Source organism: Anabrus simplex, chromosome 2, assembly GCF_040414725.1.
Source record: "Anabrus simplex isolate iqAnaSimp1 chromosome 2, ASM4041472v1, whole genome shotgun sequence".
NCBI classification, from domain to species: Eukaryota; Metazoa; Arthropoda; class Insecta; order Orthoptera; family Tettigoniidae; genus Anabrus; species Anabrus simplex.
The window spans coordinates 188,141,212-188,154,440 of NC_090266.1; the positions used below are offsets into that span (position 1 = coordinate 188,141,212).

At 40.7% G+C, this 13,229-nt stretch overlaps 1 protein-coding gene across 1 annotated transcript in view; it reads left to right on the forward strand.

Annotated features, from left to right (window-relative positions):
* The first annotated feature begins 378 nt into the window (after window positions 1-378).
* The window catches only part of LOC137498449 (A-type potassium channel modulatory protein KCNIP1-like), a 341,031-nt gene continuing 328,180 nt past the window's right edge, over window positions 379-13,229 (forward strand). Inside the window, exon 1 of the mRNA XM_068225956.1 lies at window positions 379-786. Coding sequence (XP_068082057.1) covers window positions 379-786 — 408 coding nt within the window. The remainder of the gene's footprint in view (window positions 787-13,229) is intronic.

A 13,229-nucleotide genomic window follows, 5' to 3' on the forward strand; every position in this document is an offset into this window, starting at 1 on the left:
GAATAGATACAAGAATTCTCAACCATGAAGAAATTCTTAAGGCAGAACAGCTTGCAACTGAAGGACACATAGATGAAGCACTGGCCAACTACATAAGGCCTCACTACCAAACAGAAAACGAACAGCTCAACCTTGGTTCGACGAAGAGTGTTACCTCAAACGAAAGAAAACCCTAGAACAGCTACACAATGCCCATAACGTGGCTCAGACAATCATCTTCATCTCTATGCACAAGGCAGAAGAGAGTACAAACAACTTATACATTCCAAGAGATCTAAATATTTGGAAGCCGAAGCAAAGAAACTAGCTACAGCAGCAAAACATGACCCATTTACAGTCCTCCGAAAAAATATCGTATCAAGACCTCAAGAAATCCCTATGGATAAATGGGAAGAACACTTCAAAGGCGTCCTGAATCTGGAAAATGAAACCCAGGCGTTCCCTGCAATCAACACGACTCCAGACGGAAATATAATCCAGGTTACACCTGAAGAAGTCAGAGCAACTGTGAATCAGTCGAAAGTCAAGAGAGCTCCCGGCCCAGATGGTATTCATACAGAACATCTCAAAGAAACTCAAGAAATGTTACTGCCTTTCTGGACGAACTTATTCAATGTCTGTTTAAGATCTGGAACTATACCTGAAAAATGGAGGAGATCATCAGTGAATATCCTATACAAGGGTAAAGGACAGACAAATGATCCCAATTCTTATAGATGCATTGCTTTGGAGAACAACATCCTCAAAATATTTATGAAGATCCTTACAAAGAAATTGCAAGATTCTGTAACAATCCCGAAATGCCAATTTGGATTTATGCCCTGAAGAATCACAATTCACGTTGTAAAATACCTGCTACAGGATATAGAAGAAGCATTAAGATTACCCAAAGGAAAGTACTATGCAGTCTTCGTGGATTTCACGAAGGCTTTTGACTCTGTAAATCGAGAAATTCTCCTAATGAAGATCAAAAGCATGATCAGCGAAGCTCATCTCCTTTTTAAGTTGCTAAATAACATCCTGATAGTGAACTACATAGAGATTGAAGATGGAGTCGATACTTCAGACCCGATCAGACAAACGAATGGTGTACTGCAGGGCGACCCGATGAGCCCTTTACTGTTCAACATCATCACTGCCGACATTACGAATATAGTACAATCTTCACCCGACACGACAGTCATCCTCTACGTAGATGACATGGTACTAGGGTCATCAAACAAAGTGAGCTTCCTTATTAGAGTTAGAAAAGTGGGTTAACGAAAATCAGCTCACGATCAATCTTCAGAAGACGGTCGAAATGACCTTCAGAAAGGGGGGGGGGACTTTCTACAAAAGACACTTTTACCCTCTGTAACAACGATCTAACAACAGTCAGCAAATTTAAGTACTTAGGAATAACTCTTCAAACCACAGCTCTGTCCTTTAGTTACCAGACAGGAAAAAGAACTGCGGCACCGATAAGGGCCATCTACAAGATAAAAGATCTCGCAGCACTATCTTTATCCACGGCAATAATGTTATTCCACACAGTAATATCACCTGCCTTGTCTTACGGATTGGAACTAATTTGGGACCATCTCAAACTCAGAGATCTCGAAAGGATAGAGAAAGTAAAAGCACGCTTTCTTATTACTGTACTTTACGAGTTGGAAAATCGGCTCCTTCACGCCTAGTATATGAATTGGCCAAAGAAACTTTTTACATTCGGGACCTCAGAATGAGACTCCATCTGCCATCTACTGGAGCTTACAATGAATTTCTATGCAGAAGGGAAGAAAAGAAAAAGAAATCGACTCCGACTTTTATACCTCAGATGCCATGTTGGTGAGAAACTGGACCAAATAAAATCAAGATCAAAGATATATCATAACACATCTCTCCATTCATGGTTTTCACCACAAGATATGCACTGTCAAGTCTTTTCATAATCCAGATGATAAGTGTATATGCGTTTTATGTGGCAAACAGTGTGACAGGTATCACATCAAGGCATGCAACAAGAGAATCATGTCGATAAGTGAATATTGTAAATCCTAATGCTCATTCGCGTGCCGTTTCTAATAATAATAATATGAGGAGCTCAGATGGAAACTACTTCTAGAGAAATGAGACAAAACAGAAGGATGGTTGGAACATATTGAATAAATGTGTCGGTGCTGATGAAAGGGAGATGTAATATTTAGGAGAGTGTTTGTCAGAGCATTGCAATTAAAATCACCGCCCCGGCTAGGACTGGACCTTTGACGATTTATCATAATATATACATTTACACTTAAATCATTTACTTTACTGATGTGCAGTTATTATATCGTCTGTCGGCCGGCCTTCGTGAGAAGCCGAACCCTGATTTGTCGGGAGCATTTATCCTCATGCTGCTATCAACAAGAGGTTGCGTTTGGCGCCAAGCATCCTCTGTAGTTACTAGCAAAAAAGAAAGAACAATCATCTCCCGAATACTGGATACTGGCCTCACTTAAGCGATTGCAGCTATCAAGAGCGGTGGTAACAGAAGTAAAGAGAGACCAAGACGACAATGGCTAGACTCAGTTTCTAACGATTGAAATATAAAAGGTATAGAAGTAAACGTGTCCGTAGAACTAGTTGCAAATAGAGGATTGTGGCGGCGATTATTGAATATAGAAAGGCTTGAGGACTGAACGCTGAAAGACATAACACTCTATAATGAAGGTGTATGTATACATCTATATATATAAAATAAGAGTTTTGTCTTACATTGCTCAGAATTTGAAAAGAATGGTATTTCTGTATCGGTCATGTCCACAGTAACAAGGAAATGCCCTTTTTACTTTCCGTAATTTCTGTCTGTCTGTCTGTCTGTCTGTCTGTCTGTCTGTCTGTCTGTCTGTCTGTCTGTCTGTCTGTCTGTCTGTCTGTCTGTCTGTCTGTCTGTCTGTCTGTCTGTCTGTCTGTCTGTCTGTCTGTCTGTAGCCTACACGCATCACTAGAAAACGGCTAAAGAGAATTTAATGAAAATCGGTATGCAAAGTCGGGAAATAAGTCGCTACAATCTAGACCATAAATAATTTTATTTACGCTGATAGTAATGGTAGTTTAGCGGAAGGCCTAAAATTAATTTTCAAATATATATGTTATTAGCGGTCCTATCGTAATGAAAATTGGTATTCAAAGCCGAAGAATGAGTCGCTACAATCTAGGCTATAAATAATTTTGTTCACGCTGAGTGAAATGGTAATTTAGGGGAAGGTCAAAAATGTAATTCTTAAATATTTACGTTATGAGTGGTCCTATCTCAATGAAAACTGGCATGCGTAGTCGGAGAATGAGCCATTATAATCTAGGCTATGAATCTTTCTATTCACACTAAGTGAAATGGTAGTTTAGGGGAAGGCCTAAAATTTAATTCTCAAATATTTAAATTATTAGTGGTCGTATCGATAAATAGGCCTACTACATAACCAAAGTTTTATAGAATTCAATTTTCGACCATTTATGTCTTATACATTTTTGCCGTACCGACTGTGATAACAGAGATATTCATGAAAATGTAATGTTGTGGCTGAGTCTATATCAACGACCAGTCACGAGAAAATGGGTTAACAGAATTTAAATGAAAATCGTTACATAGAGTCGAGGAATGAGAAACAACATTCTAAGCTTCACCCTGGATGGAATTGTAGTTTAGGGGAAGGTGCCTAAAACGTAATTTTTAAATACCTACGTTATTGGTGCTATCGAAAAGTATTACGTGACAAAAGTTATAGGGGAATACAATTTCCGATCATTTATGTTTTAATCAGTTTTACCGTACCGACTATGGTAAGAGTGGTATTTCAGAGTCGGAAGAAAACTAAATGTGAAGACCTACAATATTAAAAGCGCAAAGCATTCATCAACAATAACATTACATTGACTATTGGTTGATCTGATGTTCTTTGCCTCTTATGATGCCAGTGAGTACTTTGCCTGGTATACTAATCAATGAGATATCTCGATAGTTGTTGCAATCCTTCCTGTTCCCTTGCTTATAGATAGGTGCAATTACTGTTTTTGTCCAATCTGAAGGTACCTTATCAACACTCCACGCTAATTTTACTACTCTATGAAGCCATTTTCGCGTTAAACACAGAAAAAATAAACATAGCGGTATTTTATTGAAAGTACAATATCCACAGAATTTGCACTGCAACGTCGATCATTCGAAACCGAATTTCTTTTAGTATTCATTTGTGGAAGTTTGAACTAGGCCATCCAGACCTTACTATATCATATAATACGAAACACCAAGCCATGGTCTTCGTTCTTAATATGTCATATTTTGATCTCAGTATGCAAAGGAATTTCGGGAAACTGCAAGTTAATCCGTTTGGAAAGTCTAATGTTGTTATTGTAAATAACAAGGAACTTTGCTCAAATTTCTGAACAGTATATTTGCACAAAATTAAGTTTTTGAATTATTCAGACACAAGTACACTGACTGACAGAGCAAATGCAACATCAAGAAGGAGTGGTTCGAAAGGGATGAAAGTTGGGGAAAAAACAGAGACGGCACGGATGAATAATTGATGTTTATTTCAAACCGATATGCAGGTTACACAATGCGCACGGCATCGACTCAGTAGGATGTAGGACCACAGCGAGCGGCGATGCACGCAGAAACACGTCGAGGTACAGAGTCAATAAGAGTGCGGATGGTGTCCTGAGGGATGGTTCTCCATTCTCTGTCAACCATTTGCCACAGTTGGTCGTCCGTACGAGGCTGGGGCAGAGTTTGCAAACGGCGTCCAATGAGATCCCACACGTGTTCGATTGGTGAGAGATCCGGAGAGTACGCTGGCCACGGAAGCATCTGTACACCTCGTAGAGCCTGTTGGGAGATGCGAGCAGTGTGTGGGCGGGCATTATCCTGCTGAAACAGAGCATTGGGCAGCCCCTGAAGGTACGGGAGTGCCACCGGCCGCAGCACATGCTGCAAGTAGCGGTGGGCATTTAACGTGCCTTGAATACGCACTAGAGGTGACGTGGAATCATACGCAATAGCGCCCCAAACCATGATGCCGCGTTGTCTAGCGGTAGGGCGCTCCACAGTAACTGCCGGATTTGACCTTTCTCCACGCCGACGCCACACTCGTCTACGGTGACTATCACTGACAGAACAGAAGCGTGACTCATCGGAGAACACGACGTTCCGCCATTCCCTCATCCAAGTCGCTCTAGCCCGGCACCATGCCAGGCGTGCACGTCTATGCTGTGGTGTCAATGGTAGTCTTCTGAGCGGACGCCGGGAGTGCAGGCCTCCTTCAACCAATCGACGGGAAATTGTTCTGGTCGATATTGGAACAGCCAGGGTGTCTTGCACATGCTGAAGAATGGAGGTTGACGTGGCGTGCGGGACTGCCACCGATTGGCGGCGGATGCGCCGATCCTCGCGTGCTGACGTCACTCGGGCTGCGCCTGGACCCCTCCACGTGCCACATGTCCCTGCGCCAACCATCTTCGCCACAGGCGCTGCACCGTGGACACATTCCTATGGGTATCGGCTGCGATTTGACGAAGCGACCAACCTGCCCTTCTCAGCCCGATCACCATACCCCTCGTAAAGTCGTCTGTCTGCTGGAAATGCCTCCGTTGACGGCGGCCTGGCATTCTTAGCTATACACGTGTCCTGTGGCACACGACAACACGTTCTACAATGACTGTCGGCTGAGAAATCACGGTACGAAGTGGGCCATTCGCCAACGCCGTGTCCCATTTATCGTTCGCTACGTGCGCAGCACAGCGGCGCATTTCACATCATGAGCATACCTCAGTGACGTCAGTCTACCCTGCAATTGGCATAAAGTTCTGACCACTCCTTCTTGGTGTTGCATTTGCTCTGTCAGTCAGTGTATCTTGTGCAGAGACATTCTTGGGTAAGAACATATTTATTACGCAGAGCGCGTGCCATCTCTCTAATAACCTTAGTTGTTGTAGTAGTATTTCCGAAGTGGTGAGGGACCATTAATATCAACCCTAAACATCCCCGCCCCCCACCCAGTATCGTGACCCAGGAGTGCGACCACTTGTGGTCAGCGCACCGGGTATTCACTTCCTCTGCGATATTTGGTGAAAGTATGTGAGAGAGATGAATGTATGCTGACAGTTTTGCGAGGTGGGCTAAGCGGAAGGTGGGTTTATTATGAAATCGTGCAGACCATGGAAGATCTACGTTCACAGCCTTCGTAATCAAACATAATACAAAAAAGTATTATATTTTTGTAATAACAACACTTTGCATACATTCACATGCATTCACTCCTCTCAGAAAAAGAAAGAACGCTGTGACCTGAGATAAGGGATGTGTTAGTTTATTTATATTTGGACTGCATAATGTGTTCTATGTTTGGAATGAAGGTTCGTGATAAAGTCAACCGCGCGGAGTTGCGAAAATTTAAGTCCGTCAAATCCGTACGTTGCTAAGACTTAGTCATTTTCATAACAGAGAAGAAAAAAAGGCTCGCAACAATAGCTGGGACCAAACATTCAAATAACTTAGCAACTTTCCTGTTCAGTAGTATATTTTACTGATTAAGAAGTATTCTATAAAACCGTGCAAATTTTTAAATTCTAGAAATTTATCCTTGAGTCGGGGGTTGTTGTACAGATCTATTAGGTCAAAATCTTAGGAGGACTGGTGTAGGAAGGATGCAAAGGAGGGGGCATATTAGTCTCTAGAAAGACCCCCAAGTAGAGTACGGTTCAAATGTATGGGACCCTCACCAGGAATACTTGATTCGAGAACTGGACAAATTCCGAAGAAAAGAAGCTCAATTTTGTTCTGGGTGATTTCCGATAAAAGAGTAGCGTTACAAAAATATTGCAAAGTTTGGGCTGGGAGGAACTGGGAGAAAGGAGACGAGCTGCTCAACTAAGTGGCATGTTCGAGCTGTCAGTGGAGAGATGGCGTGGAATGACATTAGTAGACGAACAAGTATGAATGCTGTTCTTCAAAGTAGGAAAGATCACGATATACAAATAAAGTTGGAAATCAAAACGACAAATAGGAGCAAATATTCGTTTATAGAAAGGGGAGTTAGGGATTGGAATAACTTATCAAGGGTAATGTTCAATAATTTTCCAGTTTCTTTGCGATCTTTTAAGAAAAGGCTAGGAAAACAACAGATAGGGAATCTGCCACCTGGGCGACTGCCCTAAACGCAGATCAGTGGTGATTGATTGATTGATTGATTGATTGATTGATTGATTGATTGATTGATTGATTGATTGATTGATTGATTGATTGATTGATTGATTGATTGATTGATTGATTGATTGATTGATTGATTGATTGATTGATTGATTGATTGATTGATTGATTGATTGATTGATTGATTGATTGATTGATTGATTGATTGAAAATAACTCATAGTCAGCTTGAGCCCTTCGAATACTTGAAACCTTTTCTAGGACGACCGACTGACAGGTAGGTAAGGTGGCTGTTCTGTTGTCACGCAGCCACATTGCTCTCTTCCATCGTCATCACTAGGGCTCAGCGCTCGGCGCAAAAGGCAGGAGCTCGCCCGGAGTGCTCTTGCACGAGCAGTGCTATTTGGTCAGGCCTGCCATAGTATTGTGTTCATTTTACACGTATTGCGTGTTCTTGGCATATGTAGATAGTTACCGAAATCGCTCGATACCATTTAGCTTCACAACCTGTTAAGATGAAATTGGAATATTTACAACATTCTAGCAGAAATGATTGAAAAGCACAAGCCGTCACCAATTAGGTTCTCAATATTCACAGTGCAGTATGGAACTAGGTACAACAAGGAATAAATATCAATCGTCAACTTGGGAATACCAAGCGTTAAGTATTGAAATAGCAATAGTAATTGAAGAAACTGAAACTTTGCAAATTTATATCTGTTACAAAAGAAGAGACGTTTTTAAATCCACAGTATGTAGTAAATTTAAGACGCCGGTATACTTCCCATGATCTTATGAATGGAAGTAAATATGTTTCGGATTAGCAATATTTTCTTCTTAAAAGCATAACTTTGCACGCACACAAAAACAATTATAAGCCGTTCACTCCAATTCACTCCCTTACATTACGGATGTAATGTACTCATAGATATTATGACTGTCAATAAAACATCAGTGAAAGCACATGCCAGTGCTCCCGCTTGATGTCTTCAGACTTAGAGATTTTGAGCCCTTGACTGGGACTCAGCCTGTCTCACTCATGTTTGATATTTTAACAACGAGATGCCAGGAAATTCAACAACTATCAAATCACATTCTCAATAAAATTTAAAGACGTATCAAAAGGAACTAACGAGAAATTAAGACGAGAACAGAAGCAGTATCGCCACAGGCAAGCAAGACATTACTGACACTGTACGAGGTTCTGGAATACCAAACCACTTGAAAAACGACCAGTCGTAAATGAAAGGTGTGACTGAACTAACGAATGCTTTTAAACAACGTCTAAGAACAAGAATATTTTCACGGAAAATAGAATAACCAATAAAAAATCCTTAAGCTGAGAGTTAGGATTTAATAGCACTCATAAATAAGTACACTAAGAATGAGCGGGTACTGGACTGCAAAGCTTCTCATTGAGCGAACACCCTGATAATTATGAAAAGTCCCAAATGGCCAGCATAGAGATGCGACTGCATACGGCTTTTGAATCACAATAACTAATGTCACACTGAGTGAATTGGCCATGTGGTTAAGGGCACGCAGCTATGAGCTTACATTTGGGAGATAGTAGGTTCGAACCCCACTGCCGGCAGCCCTGAAAATGATTTTCTGTGGGTTCCCCGTTTTCAGACCAGACAAATGCTGTGGCTGTTCCTTAATTCAAGCCACGGCCGGTTCCTTCCCACTCCTAGCCCTTGTTTTATCCCATCGTCAACATAAGACCTATCCGTTTCGATGCAATGTAAAGCCAAGGTAAGAACATCGGTCTCATCATCAGTAAGGTATCAGTGGACAAAATAATTCGCCAAGTAATGCCTAGTAGGGTCGTTAAGTTCGTGAACTGGTCGTCTAGTGTCGCTGTGGTGCACTACAGCATCACAGGTCGTTGCCGTGGCAGTTTCTCGCTAGTCCCAGCAACAGACAGGTGTGTGCATACAGTATAAGAATAACTGCGGTCTCTGTTGCGAAGGGCAGTTGAATGTCAGCGGCGGAACTTGAGAAAGTGGTACTTTGAGCAATGGGCGAATTTCAAGTTCTGTCAAAAATTAGGCAAATCCTCTAGCGAAACGTTTAAGATGATCAAGTCGAAATCGCCCAGATCACCACGACGGGAAGAGTGACGCGAAAATACAGATCAGAAAACTATGGTGATCCTTGAACTGTTAGCGCCAGTCCACAAACATATTGAATGTAGTACGTACAAAGGTGTACACTGTGTTACCTACGCTGTAAACGCCAGTCCAAGAAGTTACAATTGGCTGTAGTACACGAGAGAACGGCGTGTTGCCTACGATGTAGGCGCGCCAATCCACGAGTATGTGTTCGTCTTAAAGAAGATTGCTGTATTCCTCATATAACGAATTACCAATGGGAGGAAATGTGGAGGAAGAAAGATTGGAACTAAAAATGAATGATGTGACCTGTACTCTTGACGAAAATTCATAATACCGAGCTCGATAGCTGCAGTCGCTTAAGTGCGGCCAGTATCCAGTAATCGGGAGATCGGTTCGAGTCCCACTGTCGGCAGCCTTGAAGATGGTTTTCCGTGCTTTCCCATTTTCACACCAGGCAAATGCCGAGGCTTTACCATAATTAAGGCCACGGCCGCTTCCTTCCAACTCCTAGGCCTTTCCTATGCCATCGTCGCCATAAGACCTATCTGTGTCAGTGCGACGTAAAGCAAATAGCAAAATAAATTTCATAGTTATGACCGGGTAAAGAAATACAGGAATTATTCATGGTTTATATCCAGTAACTAGCTCTACCCGCGGCTTTCCTGGCGTGGATTTCGTAATTTGATCAAAGTAATTGTTCCTCGCTACTGCACAAAGATATTTTATGAAAATTCCTAAGGTATAAAGACTCACCGAAAAATTGAGTTTCATTTAACCCAGTACCTCTTTGTAAACCACGTTTTGGGTATTGTATTTTTGGGCTAAGGTGACCAGGCTACTGGCAGAGCTAACCTCGGATCATGAGACAGAGCAGCCTACTGTCCATGTGAGAAACAGCCCAATCTCAAATCGGAAAAGTAATCTCCTTTATTTTTTAAAAAAATTCCAAATACTAATTACCACGCATGTAAAATCTGATTTTGATACATAAATATACCCATTAAACTAATTGAACCTTATTTTCAGTTCTTTTTTTATTAATTTCGTGTGGCTATTTCTAGCCGGGTGCAGCCCTTGTAAGGCAGACCCTCCGATGAGGGTGGGCAGCATCTGCCATGTGTAGGTAACTGCGTGTTATTGTGGTGGAGGATAGTGTTATGTGTGGTGTGTGAGTTGCAGGGATGTTGGGGACAGCACACACACCCAGCCCCCGGGCCATTGGAATTAACCAATTAAGGTTAAAATCCCCGACCCGGCCGAGAATCGAACCCGGGACCCTCTGAACCGAAGGCCAGTACGCTGACCATTCAGCCAACGAGTCGGACATTTTCAGTTCTGATAACCCCACTTTTAGAGCGAATTTTCCGAAAAAGAATGTGTGTCCGTTTAATTTTAAAAGAGATTCCAAATACCAATTTTCACGTTTGTAACATCTTCAGTTATTGACATATGAGTGTCCTCATAAAAATTTAAATATTTTTTCACTTTTCTACCCACCCCCACCCCTTAAATGGATTTTCCGAAAACAAAAAGTACTTGTTTCTTAATTTATAAAGGAGCTTCCAAATACTAATTTTCACTACTGTAACATCTTCAGTTTTTGAGATATAGGTATCCTCATAAAAATAATCTATCTCCTTTTTCACCCCCCCCCCTTTTGTTTGATTTACCTCCAGAAACGTGGTTTTTATTTATTTTTTAATGAGATTCCGAATATCAATTTTTACGTCTGTAACATATTTAGTTCATGAGATATAAGTATCTGCATACAAAGAATTCAACAAACTTTTAATTCATTAACCCTTTGTAGGTTAATTTTCCGAAAACAAAAGAAGACGTGTTTGTTTATTTTTAAAGAAGGTAAAACATACCAGGTTTCACGTCTGTAACATCGTAATGAAAATAATTCAATCCGTTTTAACACCGTCCCACCACCACCACCACCACTTCAGTGGTTTTACTGGAGAAAGAATGCGTGTTTCAATATTTTAAAAAGAGATTACAAATACCGGTTTTCACGCCTGTGGCATGTTACGTTTTTGAGATATACTGTAGATATGCTCATTTTAAAAATTCACCCCTCTTTTTCGCATCCATTAGGTGGAGTTCTTGAAAACAAAGGATCCGTTTTTCTTTATTTTTACAGCAGATTCCGTACACCAGTTTTCACGTCTGTAACATATTACGTTTTTTGAGATATACTGTAGATACACTCAGTTCAAACACTCGCCCCCTTTTGTCACTCATGTTCAATCCTTCTGAAATGGATTTTCCGAAAAAAATACGTGTTTCTTTATTAATAAATGTGGTTCCAAATACCAAATTTCACTACTGTAACATCTTCAGTTTTTGAGATATAAGTATCCTCATAAAAAGAAATCTCTTTTCACGTCTGCAACATCTTTAGTTATTGAGGTATAAATATCCTCATGCAAAGAATTCAACTAATTTTTCAATTCTCGGACCCCCTGAAGTGTAATTTCCGAAAACAAATGAAGACGTATTTCCTTATTTTGAAAGAAGATTCCAAATACCAATTTTCACTTTTGTAGTATCTTCAGGTTTTGAGATACCAGTATCGCAATTAAAATAATGAAATCCTCCCACTCAAGTGTTCTTCCAAAAACAAAAAATACGTATTTCTTTATTTTAAAATGAGATTAAAAATACAAATTTTTACGTCTCTAACATGGTAAGCTTTTCAGATATATTGTAGATATGCTCATTCTAAAAAGACATCCCCTTTTACACTTCCCCAAAGAGGGTAACGTTCTTGAAATGGGCCGAAAATGTCAATTTTCAATGCATTTGGTATTTATTAGTAGAACTCATTGACAAAAAGTTCCAAAGTTTCAAGGATGAAATCGCATCCGAAGTGCCTGAAAAATAATAATTAAATGTGTGACGCGACCTTCCTGCCACGCCCACTTTTGAAACTACACTTCAATACTAGCTCGGTGAAGAATGATTCCATGGAATACTTTCAAGCAAACTTGCACGGGATACATCTAGAAGGCTGTGATACATACTCTTTGCTTTTATAGATCATCTGTGACTGTGTTCTGTATCTTAGAAACCAGCTGGTTTGTTTATGAAGAAGCAATAAATTATTGTTTTGCTTTGTGCTACTGACGGAGATCTACTCAAATATTCGATTCTTTCATCATTCAATAATGCAATGGTCAGAAAGAGTGTACAGAAGTCTGGATAAACTGCGTTTGCAGAAGTTAGTGAACGCAAGACGTGAGAAACAAACGGGCAATGAGGTTAGGAACGAAGTAAGTACAGTATGGGCTACATATTTTCACATCGTGTCAACAGATGAACAACCCATTCCTGCCATATCTGTGTCACCCATCTGTACCACATTAGCTGGTGCAAATATCACAGGCTCAGGGGCATAATAACCCCTACATTCACAAGGAGAGTTTTCCTAAATATATCCTAGATGTTGTCAAGCCCACTTACAGGTTTGTGGCTGACCCTGAACTACTCAAAAAGTGTGTTCTTGGCAAAACCCAGAAACCAAATGAGTCTCTAAATTCACTCATATGGAAACAATGCCCTAAAACCACATTTTCATCTGATACAGTTGTAAGAATTGCAACTTATGATGCAGTTCTTGTATTTAATGGCGCGAACGTAGAGAGGATGAAGATATTAGAGAGAATGGGCTTTAAGATAGGAATTTTCACACAAGACTTCTTGAGAAAAATAGATTTACAGCGCCTCTCTGCAGCTGAAAGTCAGTTGAAGACCCGGTAAAGGAAAGAAGGCGGGAAACAAGAAACCAGAGGAGAAGACTTTAAGGGAATGATAACCCTGAGTACAAATCTGGGGCCTTCTGAAGGGATGATATAAGAAACAACAGTAGGTTCAACTTTAAATTTCATTTCCTGCAAATTATGTTTTAAACGTTTATGTGCCTTTTCCTTAGATTCTATG